This window comes from Pygocentrus nattereri, chromosome 11 (assembly GCF_015220715.1).
Source record: "Pygocentrus nattereri isolate fPygNat1 chromosome 11, fPygNat1.pri, whole genome shotgun sequence".
Classification (NCBI taxonomy): Eukaryota; Metazoa; Chordata; class Actinopteri; order Characiformes; family Serrasalmidae; genus Pygocentrus; species Pygocentrus nattereri.
Window position 1 is genome coordinate 8722259 of NC_051221.1, and position 14494 is coordinate 8736752.

Below are 14494 nucleotides of genomic sequence, written 5' to 3' on the forward strand. Positions count from 1 at the left end.
GCATTACTTTTATTTATACAGGATGTCACCAGCGGGGCTCCGTAGTCAATAACGCAGAACGACGCGGAACGTTTCGCGCAGTGAAGGCAGCCCACATTCCTCCCCGGCTGGCCGAGCGCTGAGCAGCAGGCCCAGTCCTGCCCTGCCCGCCTTTATTCTCATATTTACAGCAACATTAATCCAACGCGCGGCGTCTCGCATCATTTCAATCACCGTTTTTTGGCCTTCCGAGCGGATTCGCTGCTCTAGAGTCTGTATTTGGGCCCGGATACCCGGTTTAAGCGAGTGAATAGCCTCCCTGAGTTTCCACGCTTTCTACGCTTGATATTTTTTGATATTATTGCTCCTTTTTGCACCGCAGCTGACGGTATGGAGGACAAGGTGTTCACCAAAGAGCTGGATCAGTGGATCGAGCAGCTGAACGAGTGCAAGCAGCTCTCGGAAAATCAAGTGAAAATCTTATGCGAGAAAGTAAGTAACCCTCGTTTTCCATTTCATTCCTTTTCCAAAAGCCCTCCTTCTGCTATAAAAACCTGCGTTTGTGCTGCGCAGTTGGCTGCGAATTCTCTGAAAAGCGCAAAGCCGAATACATTTATTCGAAAACATGAACTACCGCAGTTGCAACTGACGGCGGCGATTTCTGTGTTCATTGGCTGCCGGTCCACCGGTGACCCTCGCTGTTGGCTCCGATGGCTCTCCTCATTGGCTGCCGCCACACCGTAGACGCACGCCATTGGCTCTTGCCAGCGCGGTGCGGTTAGCAACCAGAGCTCGTCCTACTTTCGGCGCTGCTCGTTGTCAGGCAGATATTTTGGTGTTTTGTTGAAACAGAAAGGGATGAAAATCGTATCTTGGCGTATTTGAGCACAACATAACATATATACCCACGATGTTTGCAGCAGTACGGGGTTAGAATGAGGGTTTGGAGTTGGAGTTTGTCCTGGTAAGACTGAAAGAGGGCAGAAAAAGAGACCTGGTCTGTACAGTAACATTACAGCGCTTTGCTAACGGCCTATTAAAGAGGAGGTCTTTCAGTGGCTGAGATCTAAACAAACTATGGAAAATATGTATAAAGCCATTTAGTGAGTCATAATAATCACTTGGCATCTCATGCTTATCACACTTTTTCCTAATGAGATTGTATCTAACAGTTATGACTTAATATCTCATAGGTATGACTTAACATCTCATAATACTGAAGTTACTGTTATAATTATGACTTAACATCTCATAATACTGAAGTTACTGTTATAATTATGACTTAATATCTCATAGGTATGACTTAACATCTCATAATACTGAAGTTACTGTTATAATTATGACTTAACATCTCATAATACTGAAGTTACTGTTATAATTATGACTGAATATCTCATAAGTATGACTTAACATCTCATAATAATGGAGTTACTGTTATAATTATGAATTAATATCTCATAAAAAGATTCAGTCTCATAATTATAACTTGATGCCTCCAATTAATGGCTGGCATTATGACCTGGTTTCCATAATTATGACTTAGTATCTCATTATCATCACACTCTCTAGTAATTATGAGATTCTATCTAATAATTGTCTTAATATCTATGTATGTAAGTATGACTTAGCATGTCATAATAATGAATTGCTGTGTTATAATTATGACTTTGTATCTCATCACACTTTTTCATAATTATGAGATTCTATCTAATAATTGGCCTTGCCCAGGCGACCTGTCCAGGGTGTATCCTGCTTTCCACCCACTGACCGCTGGGATTGGCTCCAGCACCTTGACCCTGAGGGAGAAGCAGCTTAGAAAATGTGTGTCTGTGTGTGTGTGTGTGTGTGTGTGTGTGTGTGTGTGTGTGTGTGTGTGTGTGTGTGTGTATCTAATAATTGTCTTAATATCTCATAGGTATGACGTGGCATGTAATAATAATGAATTACTATGTTATAATTATGACTTACTTTCTCATAATTATGGCTTAATATCTCATAAGATTCAATCTCAGAACTATAGCTTGATATCTCCAAATAATGACTGTCATTATCTTATAAAAATGACTTAGTATGTCATAATAATGACTTGGTATCTTATAATAATGACCTACTATGTCATAACTATGAACTAGTGTCCCATAATTATCATTTAGTGTCTTATAATTATACCTTTGGAAAAAATGTTCTCATTATTAATTACACAGTAAATCAGAATTATGGAAATTTTCCCGTTATTTTTTCGTAATGACTACTAATTGGCAGAAACAGTCATTCAGAGTGGTTTGGTGTGAAATGCTCTGTTCTAGAGAAGCTTCCTGAGTCAGAATTGTTCACAGTGGTGGTGACAGGAACCAGACGTCTGAAGGGTTTAATATTTCTAAAAGCTACGTAACAATTTGTATTTTTTTTTTTGTAAAGTTATTCATGGAGGAGAGGTAAATGTAGGGTGTTGTGAGGCAAAGTAGTCCCCAGTTTTGTTTCCCCATAGTCCAGTTTTAGCTTCATCAATATTTCATATAAAACTCTGAAGACTTGTGTAGGTTCACTGGTGGTTTTGGACAGTAAATAAAAGGCATATATTAGTGTTGTAGTGTTGTTGTGACATCTGGTTCCTATCACCCCCAGTGTAAAAAGATCTGTAAGTTTCTGTACAATGAGCCAATTCACACCAAACCACTCTGTTATGCTTTGATCAGTCTGAACTATTGGAAACCGCAAGTTCTGAAAATGAATGTAGTTTGAGAAGTTCAGAATGAATCGGAGCTTGTAAATAAAGTGGGAATAGATGAAATGTGGAAACAGAATAGGAAGGTATCTAGAACCGAACCCGGTCATGACATGTCCCAGTACATAACGTCATTTTTCTATTTTCATGTTTAAAGCTGGCGTAATTCTGATGCGGAAGAGCAGAGAAGTGCTGCGGCTCTCCAGGCCTGAAAATAGAAACGCTGCCGGCCTGTCCTGGCTGAACTCCAAATGATGAGCAATTCAGTTCCAGCGATTTAGCTTTGTAACAGTTGGAGCTCTGATCAGGGATCTGTAGAGCAGTGCTTGATTATGTGGTACAACCCAGGGGCCGCATCACAGAAACTTCTTAAGTCTGAAATCTGATCTGTTTAGTCACCATGACAACTTCAGTTAGCACTGAATTTAGGACAGAAGCGAAAACAGAACAACGGTTCTTAGGTTCATAATCTGATCCTCTAACTCCAGATTAGAAAATAGTACTACAGGAACATCCTAACTAGACTAAATCTCCTAAACGCTGTCCTAACTTTAAGATTGCGGTGACCGTCAGCACAGCTCACTATCACTGGCATATTGGCCTTACATTTATCTACGCTGAAATAGTTTTTTAACAGCGTTTTAAAACCCCCAGACGCTGCAGACACTATCCCCGCCGTCCCCTCTTATTACCTCCGTGTGTTAATTACTCAATAGAGTGTGTTTTTGCTATAACATCATGGCTGTGATTTGGTCGCTGTAGATCATCACAGCCGTGATGTTATAACGTTCTACTGCTTTAATACAGCAGTTAAATAAATAAAGCAAGAAATTAATAAACTGCGGTGTTCAATATGTTTTAATGTTCAGTTCCTTCCTCAGATTATAGCTCCTTAGCAAGCAGCTTGTTGCTACATCAGAGTAACGAGCTCCGCCCACTCGCTGCTCAGCCGGCAATTCGTTCTCCAGCTCCTCACAGAACAACTGACAGGTTGGGAATTCAGTGTCGCCTCGTCTTCAGAGTCGGACCAAATCGGCTGTCGGTCAAATGTGATCTTAACAGTGTCCGTTTTCTTTTTGGGGCAAAGTAAAAAGTAAAAACGTTTAAATGGCTGTCCAACTTGTTGCTTAGCAACAGCATCTCAGTGGAGTGAAACCCCTGATGTTATGGTGAAATATCAGTACCATTAGAAAGTCTCTCAACCATCAGCTTGTGTGGCTGGAACTGTTGTATAATGTTTGATAAAAACTCATCGGATAAGATATTACAGAGATGGTGGTGAATAATGAGGAGGCGGAGCTGAAGATGTATCTGTTTATTAGTAGGAATATCGTTAGCGCGCTCAGCCAAAGAGTTTGGGAAATGAAACTGAAACTGTAGAGCGGCAAGTGATAAACAGCACAGAGCACTGATACAATATTCCTAAGTTTCAGTTTATCTCGCTTTAGTTTTATTTGACCATTTTACCTCAGTAACAGTAACGTTAGAGGACATACGCTTGTCCTAACAACTGACGTAACCCTACATAAATGTTTCTAAATGTTTATTCCACAGACATCATCCGCTATAAAGGTTACGTTTGCCAAATTTGATCAAAGTCAGCTAAAGTAGCCTTTATGAAAAAAATGACACCTGATGGAATAAGTATTTATGAACAGTTATGTAGGGCTATGTCAGTTGTTAGGACAAGCTTATGTAGCTGTCATGTAGCCTTATGAACAGCACCCTACAGTAAAGTGTTACCAGAGTTCCTAATTTGAGAAGATGCTGTACGATGAGAAGATTCTTAAATCGAGATAAGATGTGCTTCTGAATTTGTTCAATCTTATGTCGGATCTTAAGTTAGGAAGGTTCTGTAAGACGGCCCCGGATTCCTAAACGGCTCTTAATCATGGAGCACCATGTTTTCCTCACTGTGATTTGAATATGAAAGTTTAATGGAGCATGTAAACAGTGTTTAAGCTCCAAAGCATACAGTCCATATATGTATACTAAGCAGGAAAACAGCCTGTATCGATGTGGTTGTGTTTGCATGGTCAGCCCTGTGACTGTATTCAGTAACTCCTCTAAACGGCACTACTGTGAATGGCTTTTAATAACAGCCCTTATCATTTCAGATCACTGTAGGCCAAAGCTGCAGCAAATTCATTTCAGTAGAAACGACCTGATTTCTAAGTATTAATCCTTGTGTTTATTTTTGGGTTTTCAGGCAAAAGAAATTTTATCGAAGGAGTCCAATGTTCAGGAGGTGCGCTGCCCCGTCACAGTGTGCGGAGATGTCCACGGCCAGTTCCACGACCTCATGGAGCTCTTTAAGATCGGTGGAAAATCACCAGATACCAACTATCTCTTCATGGGAGACTACGTGGACCGAGGCTATTACTCTGTAGAGACGGTCACACTTCTAGTGTCTTTAAAGGTAAAGAGGTCTTTTTTAAGGAGAGTGAAACTCGTCTACATCCTCACACTTCAAGACGTTGTGTAGATACAGCTTCCACAACATTTAGGTTATAATCCATTTTTACAGGACCATTTCTATTTATGTCTCTTTAACCTCTTATTCACCAGGGTGTATTTTGGTTTGTCAATCTGAATTTACGTGACCAAATTCAGCAAATTATTCAGTAACTGCATTAAATAAATGTAAATTTTTATTTTATTTTATTTTTTTGTTAAAAGCTCCCCTCAAATGAACAGAACATGTGTTTTATGATCTACTCATGTTGCTTTATGCTTATAATTTACTGCTGAAAGCCAAAAATCTCAGACGCTCTTTGTGTTATTTTATAAAAGTAATGTTTCCAGAGCAGATCACTGAAGAGACGCCCTCTGTTTATAGTTTAGAGCCCATAGTATATATAGTTCAGCTTCTTTTATTATGAGGGTTTAAAATCACATCACCGTCTAGCTTCTGAATGGAGCTTATGAAATTTGAAAGCTATGAAGAAGATGACGAAGTGCGTTTTGGAACCAGTGGTGGTCCCAAGGAGTTAAAATGGTTAAACAGGCTGTTTCTATTACTCTGCCTTTAAGACTGTGTACTGAGAAGCTCCTTTCTGTTTGGCTGCCCTGTATTACGTCTCTTTCATAAAGCAGCCCAGAAGTTAGTTAAATGTTGTCAACAAGGAACAAACAGAAAATGTAAGTTTAATGTATTGGAAGAAAAAGAAATATAAAATATACCATATATTTTTATTATTTATTTATTTATTTAGCTAGCTAGCACATTTCTGTCTTATTTTTCCCCTCCAATATGTCAAATTCAGCAAATGAACAGTAAGTTCACTGTTCTCTGTGGAGGATTATTCAACAAAACATGTCATTTGACCAGAGGCGCCCACACTTGTTCATGTGACTGTAAATGATATGTTTACTTACTACATCAATTTTATTGGAAAACAAATGAGGAAAATTCCGTTTTCCCATGTTATGGGCCTTTTAACACGCAGTCAAGAGATCCTAGCTGAGAAATTTCTGAATCATATAAATGTAATAGACTTCATTTCCGTTCATTTCTTTATTCCTCAGGTTCGTTACAGAGAGAGAATCACCATCCTCAGAGGGAATCACGAGAGCAGGCAGATCACACAGGTGTACGGCTTCTACGACGAGTGTCTGAGAAAATATGGCAACGCAAACGTGTGGAAATACTTCACAGACCTTTTCGACTACCTTCCCCTCACAGCACTGGTGGACACACAGGTAACCTGCTACATGAGCACCTGCGCCTAGAGCTGGTATATGAAATGCGGCTTTCTGCCATCGGAAGAAACCCCTGATTGTTGGTTTTCAGTTTTTGCCATAATTTGAAAATGCCTGTTACTCTTTACATTATGTCTAAAGTTTATGATGAATGGACCAAAAGAAACATCCCGAAATGACGTGGGGAAAAAAATCTGGTTCCATTGACTTGCATTGAAATGAAAGCTTTCTCCTCTAAAATCACCGTTTTGGAGATACAATTTTTTGTTCTGACAACAGCAAGATGTTTAAGCATGAGTGTCTTCAGATTTTGACATTAGATTCAGTATTTTTTTGTGTGTGTGTGTGTGTGTGTGTGTGTGTGTGTGTGTGTGTGTGTGTGTGTATTTTTTGGAATGTGATGCTTTAGGAAAACTCCAAACCATGAGCACAAAATCACTCTCTCTCTCTGTTCCTGTAGATATTCTGTCTCCATGGAGGACTTTCTCCATCCATAGACACGCTGGACCACATTCGAGCACTGGACCGCATTCAGGAGGTCCCACATGAGGTCAGCATCATCTCTGGGTTCTGTAACCCTCACAAAGCTACGATCAGATATTTACAAAGTTGTACTGTTGGTGAAAGCCCAAGCGAAGCGGTGATTACATCTCCTGTTACATTTTTTCATTTTCTGACCCTCTGAGTTACAGCACTGAAGGTAGGGTGGACCATATGGCAAAATATATAGAGGAGATTAAGATACGCAGCACTTACCACAGTATTTTGACACACAGATGCAGCTCAGTAGTAGAGCTGCATTTAAAAACAGCCATTAAAACTCTATATAATGAATATAGACTGCATTAACCCAATAACTACATTAAACCAACAAGTAATTTTGCTCATTTTTTAAGAAGCAGTCAGCTGGTTAGTGTTCCTTAGGTAGGGATTATATCCACAAACTGCCCAGAAAAGCACACTGTTTATCACGATAACACGATTTGTCACAAAAATGATGAAGTACTGTCATATTTTCTGCCTCTGATTGGTGCTTTGATTCCTCTGTTAACAAGCAGCGCAGATAAGAACGTGACTGTTGCATGACTTATGATTTGAAATTTAGAAAACCCACCCCCTCTAAATAAAACACACCAATAGACTATAGATTAAAATATGGATTTAATAATTCATCACTTTAATTAATTGTATTAATTAAATGTAATTAAACATTTAATTACACATGTTTAACAAATGTTATTAAGTTATAAAACATAAAAATATAATTATATAACATTGTTTTAACACGACAGTGTAATACTACTGCTAACAATAATAATAGTATTCTGTTGTATATAATAAATTGCATTAGATTAGTGTTTTGATTCTATTAGGTCACCACCACAGTGTTCAGTTATTTATTTTAGAAATAAAAAGTCATAACTAAGGTAGAGGGCCACTCAAATAAAAGGATTTTTGTGTAATGTTTGGATTTTAATACGTTTAAGCATTAATACATAATTCAGTTCATGCGTATGGCAGGTAACTTTTGCAAGAGCTTCTGCACAAAGTATGGCTTTACAGTGGGCCTCTATGATCATCTATCCAGACAAAAGCGTTCTGATTGGTTGTGAAATGCTGGTTGCTGTGTTCTAATGTCCAGCTGTGATTGGCAGGGTCCTATGTGTGACCTGCTCTGGTCAGACCCCGACGACCGCGGTGGCTGGGGAATTTCCCCCAGAGGGGCCGGCTACACCTTCGGCCAGGACATCTCCGAGACTTTCAACCACGCCAACTGCCTGACCCTGGTTTCCAGAGCACACCAGTTAGTGATGGAGGTAACAGAGAAGGACTCGGAACAAATGTTTAAAGAATCAAATCAAACGTATGCAACTTCCCTCCTACCTCAAACATAGTCGCTCAGTCGAGATGCGTTTAATGTAGGAAGTTTGTTTCTTCAGTTCTGGACTGGAGATACAAGTCCAATATAACAGGAGTTTATGAAACCCATGTTTCATCCCTACACTAGAAAACTTCAGACACCAAGCACATCTGGACTGATTGACTATGGCGAAGGTCAGGGGGAAATTGTGCGCTTTTGATTGGGCCTGACATTTTGGTCAGAACTGACCAAATCTGGCACAAACCAGACCATCAGATTTCTTTACAGTGTGGTGGCAGGAACCAGACGTCACAGTGTCTGCAACACAAATACAGACAAAACCACCAGTGAACCAACACGAGTCTTCTGAGTTTTATGTGATGTTGATGACAGTAAAATAGCGGTACATTTAAAATTGTCCTTGGGGGATTATTTTGCCTTGTAACAACTTGCATGTACCACCATGAGTGGATTTGAAAAATACGTTCTAGGCCTGAACCTACAAAACAGACATCAGGCAGTGAATTCATAACCACTTCATGTAATAACTTTCTGTGGGGGAACTTTTAGAGGGGGACTTCTGGTTCCTGCCGCCTCCACTGTGAACAATTCTGAGTCTATGTTTCTCTAGATCAGAGCATTTCACACCAAACCACTCTGAATGTCTCTGTTTGCATCTTAACGATGTAATCAGGCCAGATTTTTTAAAAATTAGTTTTATGTTCTGGCCATTGAAAACAAAAACAGGTGTGCAGCGCTCTGATAATTCACAGTCCATATGAACAAATGAATATGATGAGCTTATTCATGATTATAAATGCGAGTCAAACTGTGTTATTAAATGCTGTTATTACTCTGTAGTAAATGTGATCAATAATGTGTCTTTTTTAGGGCTACAATTGGTGTCATGAGAGGAACGTAGTCACCATCTTCAGTGCTCCAAATTACTGCTATCGCTGTGGAAATCAGGCGGCTATTATGGAGCTCGATGACACGCTGAAGTATTCATTGTGAGTATAAAGGCCTAAAGGCCTGAGGCGGATTTACTGGTGTTTTGTGCACCTTGTTCTGGTACTAAAATGGGGCAGCAGATCTTTAGTGTCTGTATTTAGATCAAAGAGGCGGTCGCTGCCTTTTCACCTCATTGCATATGCATTTATAGGAGCTTCCCTCTGAAAGCCCAGAAGACTGGGAGGAGGTTATTATAAGGAAGCACTTATTCTGGTAGTAAACACTGACTGTGAAACACGTCATCCCACACATTTATTATTTTCAGCTTGAGGAAAAAAACCATTTCGCGAACTCTCGCCGCGTCATATTATTCTTAATAAAATGAATGATTAAATGTGGCATTTCCTGATATCAGAGTGTCTTAACCTCTTCATGTTCTTCATAACGTTCCTATTTCATAAGCTACATTCAGAAGCTGGGCGTCGTATGAGGCTGTAACTGTCCTATTCGCAGTCAAATGGATGGTGATGTCGTTTTAAACCCTTATAATAAAAGAAGCTGAACTTTTTTTTTTCTTCTTCATTCCCATTTATCCACAAATCTGGGCTATAAATTATAAACAGATGGCGTCTCTTCAGTGATCTGCTCTGGAAAAATTATTATTATAAAAAAATCCAAAGAGCGTCTGAGATTTTTGGCTTTCAGCGGTAAATTATAAGCATAGGGCAATATGTGTGATCATTAAACACATGTTCGGTTCATTTGAGCGGAGCTTTTAGAAAATGAATAAATAAAACTAAGATTTGTGTTTATTTCATGCAGTTACTGAATAATTTGCCTTACGATTTGGTCACGTAAATTCAGATGGACAAACCAGAACATACCCTGGTTAATAAGAGGTTAAGAGCAGATTTTGTCTAACTAATGATTTGACCGTTTTCTTTCACATACTCTTGTGAAACTCTTTGACTCTGTAATCCTCTGCATCACTAGCTTCTCAGTACGTGTTGACGTTGCGGTTTCGGTTACAGAAATGTCACCACCATGGCTGAAAGGACACCTCCAACAAGAGACAAAATCACGCAGTTCTCAGTAGAACAGGAAGCTCTCAGCGAAATTAATCAGGGATTTTACAGTAATGAGTTATTAGTCATTATTTTGGCCCACCTAGTCAAACTCATGAGTTACAGTTGGAACCAGAATCTATGAAGAGCATACACTTTGGCTGTGTCCCAAACCACATATGTATACGCTTTCTCTACTACACTACTGAGAACACTTCAAATAGTGTTTTTATTTACCTTCCATACAAGAAGCGTGTGAGTTATATTGTGCTGCTCGTATGTCAATTGCGAAGTTGCTCCGGTCGGTGTTCATTTGCATGGATGATGGCAGAAAAGCCACCCCCGTCAGCACAAAGTGACGGCAGGCTGTCAGCATGTAGTGCCTCTCTTAGTAAATCTGCCCTACAGTCTCTTCTGGCTTTTCATTCTACAGCTTTTGTCATTTTTAACCCATTTTTAATGATTTTCATACCTTAATCTAATGCATGCAAGTTCAGAAAGATAGTAAATGTATGGCAACTTGCTGTATGTGTTTACTGCCAAAGCCAGAGAAGACAATGAAAGCACAGCGCATTAGAGATGATGCATATATAGTCAAAGTCAGTTTAAGAGGAGCCTGTCCACTTCCGTGTTCTTCAGTTATACACTCCTTATCAAAAACAAAGATTTGCACCCAGAAGGAATCAACAGACAAGAATGAAACTTGGTGGGTAGGTTTGACATTGCAAGACATGAATAATTCAAGTTTCACGCTCAGCCGTGCGTGTGACATAAGCAAGGACAGGCCTTATCGCTCTACCTGACTACATAAGGCCATCCCAATATGCGTGCTTCAGATTCTGAGACGGGCGGTTGGGTCGGTGCATCCTTTGCAAGTGAAGTCTGCCTCGGAGAAGAGTTCAAAAGCAATTTGAGAGGGGCCCTGGGAAGAAGGACGGTCTTATCAACGTATTACATGGCATACCAGTCATGCGGGTATTACCATAACACGCTGTTGGCGGCAGTGGGTAGAAGAAGGCATGCGACATTGTCATGAAGGATCTGGGAGACCTACATAAACCACGGACAGGGAGAACTGGCAGTTGTCGTGACCCAACAGCCACGATTGCGGACATTCAGCGAGGAGTGATGTCCTCTGTGAGTCATCCTGTTGGTGCTAGCACCATTGGCAGACGGCTGGCGACTGAGGTGCCCTTGAGCAAGGCACCCAACCCCCGACTGCTCCCCAGGAGCTGTGGATAGGGCTGCCCTGGGCAAGTGTGCTCACTGCCCCTAGTGTGTGTGTGATGTTTCACTGCACGGAGGGGTTAAATGCGGAGGTCCCATTGTGGGACTAATAAGGGTAGAGAAGGATCATATGACCATGTGTGATACAAACATCCAGGTCTGTAGAAATTACAGCACAAACCTTGGGCTCCTGTAGGTCTGATGTGTTGTGAAATGCCTTTAGATGAAACGTTTTGTTTGCTTTGTTTTTCATATTTACCTCTAAATTGATACGTTTTTTGGAACTGTCTCTGTTTCTCTAGTCTGCAGTTCGACCCTGCGCCAAGAAGAGGGGAACCACACGTCACCCGCCGCACCCCAGACTACTTCCTGTGAAGTTTCTGTGCCTGATCAAAGTGAACATGTTCCACAGCGCCATCTAGCTCACTGACTGAAGAGCTGACGAAAGAAAAGAGCTTTCATTTCAATAGTGGGTTGAATTCCTAAATTTGTCCATGGACCAAAGCGTGTGCCATCACCTAAACAAGCGATGAAGGGTGGTCGGGAGGGTTCAGGTCTTCACACGTGTACAGTTATTAAGAATTATTTCATTGATGTCAGAACTTCACACTTCACCCACCCATGCAGCTTAGTTGGTTTATCTGTGTTACTTTACTTTAAAACGTTCTCTCTGGTTCGTGTACAGTAGGCGCTTTGGGCTGGACGCTATTGACATTGTGCTGAATAAAACAAACTTGCCATGCATAGAATCATCTCCAGTTAGCACAACCGTACATACCTAACGTCATCTGATTCATCTCAGACTTACCGAGATTCCTTTTCTGTTTGCTGTTTTAAAGGGAAGGCGTGATAATGAGAGGTACTGTCCTGCACTTTTCTGGTATAGTCTCTGTCAGTGTTATTAGACTAGAGAACGGCTCAGTGTGGTTTCGTTTTACCTGCTAATTTGTAAAACCAAGCACTTACTTACTTTTAACTGAGGTAACCACAAGCTAGGCCCCTTTTGCTACAACAGTGTAAAATGTAAAACCTGTTTTTAAGGCTGAAGGTCCGAGATAAAAGCTGTTTTTAAGTGAGACGACTGCAAGAAATCTCTCTCTTCTGTGTTCGTGTGTTTCTGTGCGCATGTGTGTTGTGACCTTAATAAGGGAAGATTTTATTGCCTTGTTCAGTTCTCACCACAACCAAACTCGGCGGGTTTAATTCAAAGGGGAATTCCACCCATTTTGACAAATTCTGAACAATTCAAGCGTTTAGATGTGAGTTATTTTGTGTAGTTTGAAGAAAAAAAAGCAAGTACTTAAAAAAAGTACACTTTAGGCCAAAACCATCATAAAAATCATGCATCAGGCATCAGACAGCGGATCCGAATGGTTATGTGTAATAATTTTCAGTAAGAGAACTTTTAGAGCCATTAAACTCTTAAGGAGGTGCTGATGGGGTTGCGATGTCCACAATGCAAATATAGCCCGTTCATTTAATATTCAAACCCACCAGTGAACCTACACTTCTGAGTTTTATACGTAATGTGAATGATGGTAACCATTCTTTAGGGACTGTTTTGCCTTACAAACACAGTGTCTCAGGCATCAGGCAGTTTATCACTGTATAAATCGACTTTGTGATGTAGCTTCAGGAGGCATTTAACTCTTCAGATGACCGGTTCCTATCATCACCACTGTGCATCATTAAGCTTCTCTTCAACAGGGCGTCTCACAGCAAACCACTCTGATTGACATTGTTTACATACGAGTGAATTAATTTGGTACCGTTCTGCGTGGGGGCACGGCTCCAGTCCTGGAGGGAGGGACAGTGTCCAGTACAGCCTGTTGATTTCTGTGCTCAGATACACCGGATTCAAATTGACTCATTGCCAGGTTTAGTGGGTTTGTTTGAGCAGGGGAACCACCAAACTGTGCTGGACCCCAGCCCCCCAGGTCTTGGAGTTCTGCATCCCTGTTAAACAGGCTGGTGTAATTTGTCAGTTTACCCTCCATCCAGAAGATGGCGCCTTTTTACAGTTTTGCAAAATAATGAGGGCCTGGTTGGAATAACACCACAGGAGCACACAATGATTCCTCTTTACAGCAGGTATTCCCATCCTAATATGCTATGCAGATATTTTGGGAGTGTTTAGGTTACCCTGACACTAGATGTAGGAACATTGCTGTGGGAATTTGGTTGCATTCAGCCATGACAGCATTGGTGAGGTCAGGCACTGACGTACGATGATCAGTTCTGGATCAGTCCAACTCATCACAAAGGTGCTGGATGGAGCACATCTCTCCAGAGACGACAGCCCCGCTGCTCAACAGCTCCGTGATTGGGGCTTTATACCCCTCTAGCCACCCCTTAGTCATATACATGCACTGCATGGCAACATTTTGGAGGCAACTTGTTTTCCTTCTGAGTGCTGATGTGACATCACAAGGGTGTAAGATGAGTAGGTTTCGGCAAGCTTAAAAATATAGCTCAAATATTTATGTGTGATGTGGTTTTGCTTAACATAAGCCTTTATTTTCAGTATGTTTAATATGGATTCTGGCAAAATCGTTGCCTTTAGTATGTTATTTGTCATGTTATGTAATGTTCTGTAGCACAGTATTGCATCCCTCAGCCTCATCAGTCAGACAGAATTCATGAATTACTGTGTTTTGTTTTTGTTTTGTTTTTTTCATTCAGCATTCAACATGCTCAGACTACAATACCCAGCATGCATTGCTCAAATACCACATACAACCTTTGGGAATCCTCTCCATGGTGATAAAGAAATAATGACTGCTATTGTAGCCCCTGATAAACACAGACATGCTACTGAGCCTCCTAACAGTCAGCTAAAAAAAGACATTTCAAACAGCCCACGCTTAAAGGGGAACTGTTGTTACGAACAAGATGTTATCTCAAGATGAAAAACTCTGTGTTTTGGTATTGACATGAAAACATGGGGCAGCATTTTTCAAACAATTTTAAATTAAAAACTTAAAT

At 40.5% G+C, this 14494-nt stretch overlaps 1 protein-coding gene across 1 annotated transcript; it reads left to right on the forward strand.

Moving 5' to 3' along the window:
* Positions 1–64: 64 nt before the first annotated feature.
* On the forward strand, positions 65–12590 carry ppp2caa (protein phosphatase 2 catalytic subunit alpha a). The gene is made up of 7 exons (XM_017718408.2): positions 65–471; positions 4914–5123; positions 6233–6406; positions 6867–6956; positions 8062–8223; positions 9159–9277; positions 11812–12590. The coding sequence occupies exons 1-7, from the start codon at positions 370–372 to the stop codon at positions 11882–11884; spliced, it is 930 nt and encodes a 309-aa protein (XP_017573897.1). The 5' UTR covers positions 65–369; the 3' UTR covers positions 11885–12590.
* The last annotated feature ends 1904 nt before the right edge of the window (positions 12591–14494 follow it).

Bases quoted from the DNA above. Each gene is read 5' to 3' on its own strand.
- ppp2caa (XM_017718408.2), top strand. From the start codon at position 370: ATGGAGGACAAGGTGTTCACCAAAGAGCTGGATCAGTGGATCGAGCAG. The intron at 6,957-8,061 runs GTCAGCATCATC...TGTGATTGGCAG, and splicing joins TTCAGGAGGTCCCACATGAG to GGTCCTATGTGTGACCTGCT. The intron at 9,278-11,811 runs GTGAGTATAAAG...CTGTTTCTCTAG, and splicing joins GACACGCTGAAGTATTCATT to TCTGCAGTTCGACCCTGCGC.